At 32.4% G+C, this 14,564-nt stretch overlaps 1 protein-coding gene across 1 annotated transcript; it reads left to right on the top strand.

Moving 5' to 3' along the window:
* The first annotated feature begins 1,119 nt into the window (after window positions 1-1,119).
* On the top strand, window positions 1,120-2,466 carry LOC130976350 (UDP-glycosyltransferase 84B2-like). Its single transcript, XM_057901201.1, has one exon. It carries the CDS (start codon window positions 1,120-1,122, stop codon window positions 2,464-2,466), a length of 1,347 nt encoding a protein of 448 aa, XP_057757184.1.
* The last annotated feature ends 12,098 nt before the right edge of the window (window positions 2,467-14,564 follow it).

The raw sequence follows: 14,564 nt of genomic DNA, 5'->3' as shown, positions 1-14,564 counted from the left end.
ATTAAATAAATAAATAATATCTTATAAATATTCATATAAAAACTATTAATTAAAATACATAAAACGAAAAAATTAATGCAAATAAAAATAAAATTAATTTATTTATTCTAGTCAAATCAATTAATTAATATAATTAATTAGTTATAGATAATATGTTTAAATAAAATATTAAATAATTTGATATTTATTTTAATCAAATTAAATAAATAATTAATTATAATATTTTTAGAAACTATTAATCAAAATATATAAGGCAAAAAACTAATGTAAATTAAAATAAATCAATTTATATATTTCAGTCAAACCAAATACGTTAATTAATTAATTAGTTATTCTTAATTTAATATTTTTTTATTATATTAATAATAAGTAATTAATTAATTAACATATTTAAATAAATTAAACAAAATAAATAAAAGTTACCTTCAAAAGCATTTTACGCCAGCTATGTTATTAATTAAAGAAATCTGATTTCATTAATACATAATAGATAATAGATAGATGACAATCAATTTCAGCTCACATATAAATAGAATATTCAAATATATAACAAGCAGATACATTGAATGTAAAATATTTCTCTAATATGATAAATATTATAAAGAAGAAAAGTTATTATTTTGGTGCATTAAGTAAATTTGTCTCTTGTAGTTTGACCAAAATGATGTGATCTCATGATAACAGTTGCCCACGTCATAAAAAATGGAATGAATGAACCAATATATTTTTTAAATATTTAAAATAATCAACTAAGTTTTTATTTTTAAAATTGTCTTTTATTAATTCTTTTAGGAAAATTTTTGTATAATAATTATTAGTAGGTGTAAATAGTTAAATGGCACTATTAATATTGATATTCAAAGTTAATTTATATACAATTTTAATTTAATTAAGTTATATGAATAAATTTCGAATACCACATTAAATACAATTAAAATATGTCCATATCAAATAATCATAACAATATCACATATTCAACTATTTATAGCGGCATTAAACTAATATAATATGAGTCATATTTCTGAGCCCAAAATATACAATATCTATTGATATATTACTCCATTGTGTGAACCCTTTAAATATACGTTTGAAGTTACAAAGAAATTGCCAACAGAAAACATGGGAGTGAATGTTATTGTGATTTCATTGGGTTTACCAAGTCATATCAGGGTTGTTTCAAACGTTGCTAAGCGCCTTATTTCGAAGGGTGTTCATCATGTTACCATTGTAACCACAGAAGCAGCACGCCATAGCATACTAAGAAACAACCCAACTTCACAAAGCTCAAACATTAGCTTTGAGTTCTTTTCCGATGGCCTTAGCCTTGATAACAATCGTAGTAATCCAGAAGAAGTAATAAATTCTCTTGAAACAGAAGGCTCCAAGAATCTATCAAGTCTCATCTCTGATCTTAAAAAAGTTCAGGACTATTCTTGTATGATTATTGGTCCAATCTTCCATTGGGCTATAAATATTGCCGTTGAGCATGGTATTCCTTGTGCACTACTTTGGATCCAAGCTTCTGCCGTTTACTCCATTTGCTATCGCTACTTCAAGGGCATTGATGAATTCCCCAACATGGAGGACCTGAATGAAAACATGCACTTACCAGGATTTCCAACATTTCAGGTCAGAGATATTCATTCTTTTATTCTTCCTTCTACCCCTGAAACCTTGAGAAAAGTTTTCATTGATTTATTCAAATCAATTGACAAGGTGAAATGGGTCATGGGGATCTCTATTTATGAGATTGAGGAAGAGATAGTAAAGTCCATGGCTTCGCTAACCCCTATTTACCCAATTGGACCACTTGTTTCTCCAATTTTATTGGGAGAAAAGGAAACTGGTAATGCTGCTAAAGACTCTTGCATAGAGTGGCTAGATAATAAGCCACCTTCCTCTGTTATATATGTGTCATTTGGAACCTTGGTTGTGTTGTCCAAAAAGCAGATAGATAACTTAGCCATGGCTTTAAAGAACAGCAACAAGCCATTCTTATGGGTGCTTAACCCATTCAATAACGAAGGTGATGCCGAAGAAATGCTGCCTGAGTTTCTAGAAGATACCAAAGAGAGGGGTTTGGTGGTGAAATGGTGCCAGCAAGATAGGGTTTTGATGCACCCTTCCATTGCATGTTTTGTGAGTCATTGTGGGTTTAACTCCATGATAGAGACTATCCTTGCTGGGGTGCCAGTTGTTGGTTTTCCATTTTATTCTGACCATCCTACAGATGCCATGCTTATAACTAATGTATTTGGAAATGGGGTCAGAGTCAAGTGTGGTGAAGATGGTGTTACTAGCGCTCCAGAGTTTGAAAGGTGCATTTGGGAAGTCACACATGGACCCAACGCTAAAGAGATTAAAAAGAGGGCACTAGAGGTGAAGGAGCTAGCAAAAAAAGCGGCACAAGAAGGTGGTAGTGCTGATAAATACATTAAACAATTTATCAGTGAAATTACTAAATAGAAAACTACAATTATTATTGGATTAAGTTATGGTTTTGAGACATTGTTCCCTTTGATGATATTGCGTTTCTAAATAAAATCATGGTATCTCGATCCTAGTTGTTTTTGTTTGTAATAGTTCAATTGTTCGTTGTAATGTTGCAGGACCGATCAATAACTGTTTGAAAAATAATTACTGTTTTTGTTTATATTGCTTCAATCGTTAGTTGTAATGTTGGAAAGTGTTGGCTAATTATCTAAACATTTCACTTATTTTAGTTATTTATAGGGGTGTGTATGGCCCAACCCGGTCCGAAAACCAGACCCGGTCCCAAACACTTTCAGAACTAATTTGGGATGATTTCATCGGGTCTAGGGTTGGGTAAGGGTCTTAAAAATAGACTCGGTCATTATTTCGGATCGAGTCCGGGCTATGGCTCGAGTTACCCGAAATCGGCCCAGTGGCCCGGTCATCATACACAATTGATATTTTGTGTATTAGTGATGGATGATGGCTATTTTTATGTGAAATTTAAGTATTGTAAATATTAATATTTTGTGTAATTAATTATTATAAGACTATAAGTTAATGTTTTATGTTTAAAATGCATAAGATTTTAGACTAATTAATGCATAATATTGTGTTATTTGTATTGATTTAAATATTTGGTGTTATTATACAATATTAGTATTGATTATGATTATGCTTTAATTTTAGAGAAAAATTGGTTTTTGTTATATTTTTCTAAGTAAATTTTATCATGTCAAATAATGGTTGGAGTTTTGAAAATTTGAATATTTTTACATGCTAGCTTATAAGAAGGTATCAAGATAACGTAATGTGGCCCGATTTTTACCCGGTATAATCGTGACCCGAAAGTATATAGGTTTCATCGGGTCTAGGGTCGAGTTCGGGTCTAATAAATAGGTCCGTTATATATTTCGGACAAAATCTGAATCACATCAAACCCAATTTCACCTGACCCATGCACACCCCTAGTTATTTATATTAAGTGTAAGATTCAAAATTTAAGACTAGTGATAATACAAATAAGTAATAAACTACAAATAAGAAATAAAATTTGCACTATTACAAATTAAAATATTGGAATTATTCCTTCATAAAAACATTGGTAAACTATCACAAATGCTCTCAAAATTATCAAATTACTAACAAAATTTCCCTTAAATTTGTTAACAGAAAAAATACTCTCAAAATATTTTAAAATAAGACAATTTAAAAATCAAATTTTATACGATTTTTATAGCATAATTAAAAAAATAAGATAATTTTATTCTTAAAATTTGGTTATTTTACATCACAGAGATATTTTTTGATTATTTTTGATAATATCAAAAAATATTTTTAAAAAATATATAATTTAAAAATAAAATTTTCTTTTTTTTTTAAGTATTCAATTTTTAAATAATTATTTAAATATTCTTTCAAAATTTTGAATTAAATGCACTTAATTTTTTAACTATAAAAGTTATTTGCCATTTATAAAAATAAAATATTTTTGTTATTTCTATCATGTTTTAAATGTTACGAGAGAGTTGTTATATCAAAAATATTTTCTTTTTGACAAAAAGTATAAAATACGGAAAAAAATTTTTATTACCCATTACAAACGTGTGTAATCCAATCATGTTGCTTTTTTTAGGTGTTTTCTCTTAGTACTTAGTTTTATTTTTAAAAAGATAAATTTTTAAATATCAAAAAAGATATCATGAATTTTGTATAAATTATTATAATAAATCGATAACAACGTTCTTGAGACATTTTAAATATTTGGTAAATGGAGTATGAATGAAATAGATTAAATGAATACGAGAGCTTTTTCAGTAAAATGCGATTATTTTGAAAATTATTTTCCAAATTGCCACTTTTTCCTTTTGCAACGGAACGGTGATAATTGATTTTTTTGTCAATAATGTTTAATTGGATGACGACTTTATTACTGAATATGCTGGTGCGGTACATGTTTTCTTCCTTGAATTTGCTGGTCTGAAAAGCGATGGTACAGTTGACTTCACATAAAATTATTTTTAGATGGTTAATATGTGTTATCATTTAGTTTGAAATATATCGATTTATTTTATATAAATAATTTAATTAAAAAAATCGATTTAGATAGATTAAATAACTACTTTTAAAAAAATATTTTTTTGCGTATTATTTCTAAATTTCTAAATGATAAATTTAGTACGTTTTTTCTTTATTCTTCTTGACCAATTTTTTTTAAATTTATCTAAATTTTATTTATTTAATTTCTGTCAAATATATATATATATAAATATACAAATTGTTTGAAAAAATAAAATTTGATATTCTGAAAAAAAAAAAAAGTTACTCTTTTTGTTGTCTATATAGGAACTAGAAAAAAAAAAGAAAAATTAGAAATTAAGAAGGAAAGAAGAAAAAATTAAAATTCATATCGAAGGAAAAAACTGAGTTTACGATACGAACAAAAGGTCATAAATAATACCATTTATTTCTATTTTTCCTGTCTCTGTTTCTATCTTTCTAAAGAGTTTTGATTTGTTTTCAATGATTCAAATTTTTAGTGGTTAAATTCTTTTTCTAACGCAAATTTTAAATTAAACTGTAAAAATATGTTTAATTACAAATTTACCATTAAATTAAATATCATAGTAATCAACAATTAGCTTTCATTTTACTAATAAATTATTTTTATAAAAATTATTGTTGATTTTTTAAGATTATTTTATAAATAAATTATTTCTTTTAAGATAATAAGACCATAATTTATTTATCCGCTAGAAATTATGATTTTACTAGAATGTATGCTTTCGAGTTTTTTTCTAAAAAACTAGAATTTATTTTGAATGAAATGAAAGTATCTAATCAAATTCTTATATTTATGTAACTATTTAAAAGTTATTATTTTTTTATTTGATGCGTAAATGCTTAAGTATAATAGATATTACAATATAATAATATATAATTTAATAATAATGTAAAAAACTCATTTAAAAATATTAGTTCTGAATAATTAAAAGAAAATAAATTTTAAAAGTGTAATGAAAAAGAGAATAAAAATAACTATTTGGTTTAATTTAAATTAGTTTTTAATTAAATTATTTATATAAAATAAATCGATTTTTTTTCAAACCCAATAATAATATGTGTCAGTCATTTAAAAATAATTTTATGTGAAGTCGATTGCAAATAAATTTCTGCTCAAAATGACACCAGTGAAGAGTTTGCTTCCCTGAAAGGCGACTTTAGTGCCACATGGCAAAAGAAATAACATATATATATATATATATATATATAACAACATTGAATATTAAAAAATAACTAATAATAAATAATTAAATTAGCGTTAATTATAAATATTAACTTACATAAAAACATATTAGTCAATTTAATAAATAAGAAAAGCATAAATTTAAATGGATGAAAATGTTAATATAAAAGAATAATTACGTTTTTTAATTTTAATATGAAGAATAGATTGGTGTAGGACAGCGTTATGAAGAATATGCGTGCTTTATTTACGTGTGATGTCAGTGAACAATTAATCAGACGGTGCGAGTTCAACAAGACTAATTGGAAGATCCGATTTCATAGGACAAAACGAACGGTTCGAGTTGTTTCCCCGGCCATGTGTCGCATGCGCATTGCTCCCCCACAACGGTACCCTTAAACCCAACATACCCCTTTACTACATGCATACCCACCCTCCGAAATCAGTTTTATCTTCATTCTACTCAGCAACTATTCTCTCTTCTTCTTCATCTAATTCTTCTTCTTCCCACAACTCTTTGAAAAAAAATAAAATGCTAAAAAAATAAAAATTTAGAGATATTAATCGTCCTGAACTTCATATCATAAAATATCTCATTCATTCTAATTATGTAAATTTATTTATTAAATTTTTTTATATTTTAAAATTATAATTATTATTGTTAGAAATTTAATTATAATTGTTGTTGTTAATAGTTCTAACATATACCAGTGATATTATTATTATTGTTGTTGTTGTTGTTGTTAGAAATTTAATTATAATTGTTGTTGTTAGTAGTTTAACTTAGGAAAAAAGGCTTTGTACATATATATCGTTCAAAACTAAGACTTTTATTAGCTGTAGGAAACAAAAAAACTTCATAGAATATAAAAGTAAAAAAAAATGAAGAAATAGAGATATGCCTAGATACTTTTTTCTATGGATAAAAGATCCAATTGATAGAGGAAGCGCCGTAAAAATCAATTGGCGAGTGACATTATTATTATTATTGTTATTATTATTAATTTAGAATTATAATTATTATTGTTAGAAATTTAATTATAATTATTGTTGTTAGTAGTTCAACTTAGGAACATATATTAGTGACATTATTATTATTGTTATTATTATTAATTTAGAATTATAATTATTATTGTTAGAAATTTAATTATAATTATTGTTGTTAGTAGAACATATATTAGTGACAATATTATTATTATTATTATTATTATTATTATTATTATTATTATTATTATTATTATTATTATTATTATTGATTGATTGATTGATTGAAATTTAAGAATATATGTTTAAATAATGGTTAGAAATATATATGTAAATATAGTTAGAGAATATTTTAATCAATGATGATATTTGAGTTCGACTAATATGATAGCTTAGTAAAAAATAAATGTTTAGAATTTTTTGTAATAATTTTAGAAAATATAATTAAGTAATTAAGTTTTATAATTAATTTTAGAAATTATAACTTTATAAATTATAGTAATTTTTCATAACAATAAATAATCTAAATTGGTGTATAATTTTTTGGAATAATGTTGATGATTTTGGTTTTGTAAAATATAAAATAATGTATTTATTTTTTGATAATAATAATTTGTTTATTGTTAGTTTTTTAATTGATATAAATATATTGTTGTAAGTGAGGTTTTAATATTACAGTGGAACATTAGTTAGATAAGAATTGAAAGTATCTATTAGCTATTATTATTAGTAGTAAGTTAGAAATAATTTCTTGGATAAATTAGTTGTTCTAGTTAGAAAATTATTATATTTTAGTAGTGAATTAGTAATTGTTAATGATTTGATTAATAATTTATGTTTTTGTAGAGTTTATGGATGTTAACGTGTGATCACCCTTTTTTTCCGGATCGGTACGATGATAGGGTGGAGGAGCATTTACAATTTATTGATTTTTATCATGTATCTCAGATTGGAATAGTCCAATGTCAGAAAGTACTGGTAAATGCTCTAGTCGAAAGGTGGCGTCCAGACACACATACCTTTCACCTTCTGGTTGGTGAATGTGATGTGATACTGGAAGATGTGGCTATAATTCTTGGTCTTTTGACGGACGGCCTTCCAGTCACAGAGACGACTATGAGTAATTTTGAAGCCTTAGAGGCGGAGTGTTTGCACCAATTTGGGGTTGCACCGAGAAAGTCAGACTGTAGAGGAAGCGGCATAAAATTGACGTGACTTCGGGATCTAAAAGAACGGTTACAGTTGACTGATAAAAACAGTATATAGAGGTCGACGTGTCTTCGGTGCCGACGGAGGTCGACGGCATACTCCAGTCCACTTGGCATCTCACGTACTTCAAAGACCTCATTTTGCCTGTCGGAGCAATTAACCTGGATATTTCCTGATGCAAATTGGTTTGCATGTAATTTTGAGGTCATAAGCTCAGAAAAAATATGGCCAGCATTAATCCGAGCCTCCGCCTCGGCTCTTTTTTGGGTGAACAACTCGTTAAGCCTGTAGAATATTGCTTTGACAAGTGCAGTGATGGGGAGATTGTGTGCACCCTTCAAGACTGAGTTGATGCATTCGACTAGATTCGTCGTCATGTGACCCCATCGGTAGCCACCATCAAATGCCAACGCATACTGTTCGCGGAGAATTCGGTTTAACCAGTTAGTGTAAGCCTCGCCCCGTTCTCGTAAACGCTGGTAACGCACTTCGTACTTGGGCACCATCCTCGAGTATCCTGCACAATAACAAAAAATAAACAAAAAAGGATGACAAACACTTATTGAAGGTAACTGATGAGCGGATAATTTGTACACTTTTTGGCATTGTTTTTAGTATGTTTTTAGTATGATCTAGTTAGTTTTTAGTATATTTTTATTAGTTTTTAGTTAAAATTCACTTTTCTGGACTTTACTATGAGTTTGTGTGTTTTTCTGTGATTTCAGGTATTTTCTGGCTGAAATTGAAGGTTCTGAGCAAAAATCTGATTCAGAGACTGAAAAGGATTGCAGATGCTGTTGGATTCTGACCTCCCTGCATTCGAAGTGGATTTTCTGGAGCTACAGAAGCCCAATTGGTGCGCTCTCAACGGCGTTGGAAAGTAGACATCCTGGGCTTTCCAGCAATATATGATAGTCCATACTTTGCCCAAGATTTGATGGCCCAAACCGGCGTTCAAAGTCACCTCAAGAAATTCCAGCGTTAAACGCCGGAACTGGCACCTAAATGGGAGTTAAACGCCCAAACTGGCATAAAAGCTGGCGTTTAACTCCAAGACAAGTCTCTACACGAAAATGCTTCATTGCTCAGCCCAAGCACACACCAAGTGGGCCCGGAAGTGGATTTTTATGTCATTTACTCATCTTTGTACACCTTAGGCTACTAGTTTTCTATAAGTAGGACCTTTTACTATTGTATTTGACATCTGGGTAGCTATCTTTGAGTTTTATGCTATCTTAGATCATTGGGAGGCTGGTCTCACGGCCATGCCTAGACCTTGTTCTTATGTATTTTCAACGGTGGAGTTTCTGCACACCATAGATTAAGGTGTGGAGCTCTGCTGTACCTCGAGTATTAATGCAATTACTATTGTTCTTCTATTCAATTCCGCTTGTTCTTTGTCCAAGATATCACTTGTTCTTCAACTTGATGAATGTGATGATCCGTGACACTCATCATCATTCTCACCTATGAATAAGGTGACTGACAACCATTCTTGTTCTACAAGCATTCGAGGCCCTAGTGTTTATCTCTTGGATTTCTGATTGCATGATGCATGGTTGATCGCCAGACAACCGAGTGCTCGCCTGACAAACGAGCCAGCCATTCCGTGAGATCAGAGTCTTCGTGGTATAGGCAAGAACTGATGGCGGCATTCAAGAGAATCCGGATGGTCTAACCTTGTCTGTGGTATTCTGAGTAGGATTCAATGATTGAATGACTGTGACGTGCTTCAAACTCCTGAGGGCGGGGCGTTAGTGACAGACGCAAAAGAATCACTGGATTCTATTCCGGCCTGATTGAGAACCGACAGATGATTAGCCTATGCTGTGACAGAGCATCAGGGACGTATTTTCAATGAGAGGATGGGAGGTAGCCACTGACAACGGTGAAACCCTACATGAGCTTGCCATGGAAAGGAGTAAGAAGGATTGGATGAAGACAGTAGGAAAGCAGAGAGACGGAAGGGAAGGCATCTTCATACGCTTATCTGAAGCTCTCACCAATGATATACATAAGTATCTCTATCTTTATCTTTATGCTTTATTCGTTTATCATCTATACCCATTTGAGTCTGCCTGACTGAGATTTACAAGGTGACCATAGCTTGCTTCATACCACCAATCTCCGTGGGATCGACCCTTACTCGCGTAAGGTTTATTACTTGGACGACCCAGTGCACTTGCTGGTTAGTTGTGCGAAGTTGTGTTTATGCCATGGTATTGAGCACCAAGTCTTTGGAGCCATTACTAGGGATTGTTTATGTTTTGAAAAGTATTGATCACAATTTCGTGCACCAAGTTTTTGGCGCCGTTGCCGGGGATTGTTCTTGTGTATGGACAACTGACGGTTCATCTTGTTGCTTAGATTAGGCATTTATTTTTTTCGAAATTCTTGAAGATGAATTCTAGAGTTTCATGATGATTTGCTGAAATCTGGCTAGCTGTAAAGCCATGTCTAATTTCATTGGACCGAGGTTTCAACTTATCATCACAAGAGCTTGTTGATCTTGCTTTTGGAGCAGTGATCTGCTAAGGCTTGGCTGGCCTTTGGCCATGTCTAGTGTTTTGGACCGAAGCTTTCTTTGAAAGCTTGGCTGGCTGTGAAGCCATGTCTAATTCCTGAACCGGAGTCTTAGACTAGCATTGCACTGATTCCTGGAATTCTCATTAAGAATTTTGATATCTTTTTCCACTTAATTTTCGAAAATCACAAAAAAAATTCACAAAAACCATAAAAACCAAAAATATTTGATGTTTCTTGCTTGAGTCTAGTGTCTCATCTTAAGTTTGGTGTCAATTGCATGCATTCATTCATGTGTCTTAAGGATCTTCAAGTAATTCTTGATGATTTCTTACCTTGATCTTTGAATTCTTTTGACTTGAGTGTTTATGTGTCTCATATAGTGTCAGTAGTATACAAACTGCTAAGTTTGGTGTCTTGCATGCATTGTTATTTGATTCTTGTTGCATTTTGATTATTAAAAATCCAAAAATATTTTTATTTGTGTCTTTTCAAGTCAATAATACAGAGAATTGAAGATTCAGAACATACTGCAGAGGAATTATACAGAAAAAGCTGGGCATTCAAAAATGCCCAGTGAAGAAGGCAGACTGGCGTTTAAACGCCAGCCAGGGTACCTGGTTGGGCGTTTAACGCCCAAAAAGGGTGCATTTTGGGCGTTAAACGCCAGAATGGATACCATTCTGGGCGTTTAACGCCAGGATGGTGCTAGGGGGAAGATTTTGTTTTTCAAATCAAATTTTTTTCAAGTTTTCAAAGTTTTTCAAAATCAAATCTTTTTCAAATCATATCTTTTCAATCAAATGTTTTCAAAATTAATTTCTTTCCTTTTTCAAAGATACTTACTAACAATTAATGATTTGATTCAAAATTTCAAGATTGTTGCCTTTTCTGTTGAGAAAGGTTTAATGTTTTGAATCATATCTTTTCTTGTTAGGCAAGTCATTTATTTTCAAATCAAATCTTTTTAAAATTGTTTTCAAATCATATCTTCTCAATCACATCTTTTTCAAAATAAGTTCTCAATCAAATCTTTTTAACTTCTAATTTCAAATCCTTTTTCAAAAATCACTTGATTTCTTTTCCACTTTTATTTTCGAAAATCAATTAGTGTTTTTAAAAAATGTTTTCAAAATATTCTAATTAATTTTCGAAAAATTACTTCCCTCCTTCTCACATCCTTCTATTTAAGGAGTACCACTCCTTCTCAATGCACAATTCGAACCTTATCTAATTAAAGTTCGAATTCTTCTTCTCCTTCTTCTTTCTATTTCTCTTTTCCTCTGACACCTCAAGGAATCTCTATACTGTGACATAGAGGATTCCACATTTTCTTGTTCTCTTCTCTTTCATATGAGCAGGAGCAGAGACAAAGGCATTCTTGTTGAAGCTGACCCTGAACCCGAAAGGACCTTGAAGAGAAAGCTAAGAGAAGCCAAAGCACAACTCTCTTTAGAGGACCTGACCGAATTCTTCAAAGAAGAAGAAGACATGGCAGCCGAAAACAACAATAATGCAAACAATGCACGGAAGGTGCTGGGTGACTTTACTGCACCCACTCCCGACTTCTATGGGAGAAGCATCTCTATCCCTGCCATTGGAGCAAACAACTTTGAGCTTAAACCTCAATTAGTTTCTCTAATGCAACAGAATTGCAAGTTCCATGGACTTCCAATGGAAGATCCTCATCAGTTCTTAGCTGAATTCTTGCAAATCTGTGACACAGTCAAGACTAATGGGGTAGACCCTGAGGTCTATAGACTGATGCTATTCCCTTTTGCTGTAAGAGACAGAGCTAGAATATGGTTGGACTCTCAACCTAAAGAAAGCCTGAACTCTTGGGAAAAGCTAGTCAATGCCTTCTTGGCAAAGTTCTTTCCACCACAAAGATGGAGTAAGCTTAGAGTGGAAGTCCAAACCTTCAGACAGAAGGATGGAGAATCCCTCTATGAAGCTTGGGAAAGATACAAACAATTGATCAAAAATGTCCTTCTGACATGCTTTCTGAATGGAGCATCATAGGTATTTTCTATGATGGTCTCTCTGAACTATCTAAGATGTCCTTGGATAGCTCTGCTGGAGGATCTCTTCATCTGAAGAAGACACCTACAGAAGCTCAAGAGCTCATTGAAATGGTTGCAAATAACCAATTCATGTACACTTCTGAGAGAAATCCTGTGAACAATGGGACAAGTCAGAAGAAAGGAGTTCTTGAGATTGATACTCTGAACGCCATTTTGGCTCAGAATAAAATATTGACTCAACAAGTCAATTTGATTTCTCAAAGTCTGTCTGGAATGCAAAATGCACCAAGTAGTACCAAGGATGCTTCATCTGAGGAAGAAGCTTATGATCCTGAGAACCCTTCAATGGAAGAGGTGAATTACCTAGGAGAACCCTATGGTAACACCTATAATTCTTCATGGAGAAATCACCCAAATCTCTCATGAAAGAATCAAGAGAGACCTCAACAAGGTTTCAATAATAATGGTGGAAGAAACAGGTTTAACAATGGCAAACCTTTTTGGTGGACGAAATTGTGATCACTATTCTGTTTAAGTTGTTTGTCTTTGTATGGAATTATTATTATGGCACTGCCATGTTCTAATTATTTTGAGATGAAGGCTTCTAAGGGGCAGCACCTGAATTCACAACTCCGTTCAACTAACCAGCAATTGTACTGGGTCGTCCAAGTAATAACCTTACGTGAGTAAGGGTCGAATCCACAGAGATTGTTGGTATGAAGCAAGCTATGGTCACCTTGCAAATCTCAGTTAGGGAGATTAAAATTGGATTATGGGTTTAAATCTGATTAATAAAATAAAAAGAAAATACATAATAAAAAGGATAGAAATACTTATGTAGATTCATTGGTGAGAATTTCAGATAAGTGTATGGAGATGCTGTATGACTCACGGACGTCTGCCTTCCTACTGCTTCCACTCAATCCTTCTTACTCCTTTCCATGGCAAGCTTTGTATAGGGGTTCACCATCAGCTGTGGCTACTTTCATCCTCTCGGGGAAATATCCTATGCGGCTGTCACTCGCACAGCTAACCAGTCTGGAGGCATCACCCATGGTTGATGGCTACATCCCATCCTCGCAGTGAAAGCTAATGCTCACGCACTCTGTCACAGTACGGCCAATCACCGGTTGGTTCCCGCTCCTACTGGAATAGAATCCCTTGATTCTTTTGCATCTGTCACTAACGCCCAGCAGGTTGCAAGTTTGAAGCACGTCACAGTCATTCATTACCGGAATCCTACTCGGAATACCACAGACAAGGTTAGACTTTCTGGATTCCCAGGATCCTACTCGGAACACCACAGACAAGGTTGGACTTTCCGGATCCTCATAAATGCCGCCATCTATCTAGCTTATACCACGAAGATTCTGTTGGGGAATCTAAGAGATACACATTCAAGCTCTGTTGCATGTAGAACGGAAGTGGTTGTCAATCACGCGCGTTCATGATTGAGAATGATAATGAGGGTTATTTACTCATCATCTTCATCATGTTCTTGGGTACGAATGAATATCTTGGAAAAAGAATAGAAGAGGAATTTGAATAAAAGAAAATAGAACTTCATTAATCTTTGAGGTACAGCAGAGCTCCACACTCTTAATCTATGGTGTGCAGAAACTCCACCATTGAAAATACATAAGTAAAAGAGGTTCAGGCATGGCCGAATGGCCAGCCCCCATGGTCTAAGAACTATGCGTTCAAAGATGTCTAACACAATAGATAAATGTCCTATATATAATAAACTAGCTCCTAGGGTTTACATGAGTAAGTAATTGATGCATAAATCCACTTCCGGGGACCACTTGGTGTGTGCTTGGGCTGAGCTTGATCAATCCACGAGCTGAGGCTTCTCTTGGAGTCGAACTTTGAGTTATGACGTGTTTTGGGCGTTCAACTCCGGATCATGACGTTTTTCTGGCGTTTAACTCCAGAAAGGAGCGTGTACTTGGCGTTCAACGCCAAGTTGCGTCGTCATTCTTCGAATAAAGTATGGACTATTATATATTGCTGGAAAGCCCTGGATGTCTACTTTCCAACGCCGTTGAGAGCGCGCCATTTAGAGTTTTGTAGCTCCAGAAAATCCATTTCGAGTGCAGGGAGGT

Source organism: Arachis stenosperma, chromosome 1 (genome assembly GCF_014773155.1).
Source record: "Arachis stenosperma cultivar V10309 chromosome 1, arast.V10309.gnm1.PFL2, whole genome shotgun sequence".
In the NCBI taxonomy this organism is placed as follows: Eukaryota; Viridiplantae; Streptophyta; class Magnoliopsida; order Fabales; family Fabaceae; genus Arachis; species Arachis stenosperma.
Note: the sequence above shows the minus strand (reverse complement) of the source record. Positions and strands in the feature narration are given on the sequence as shown.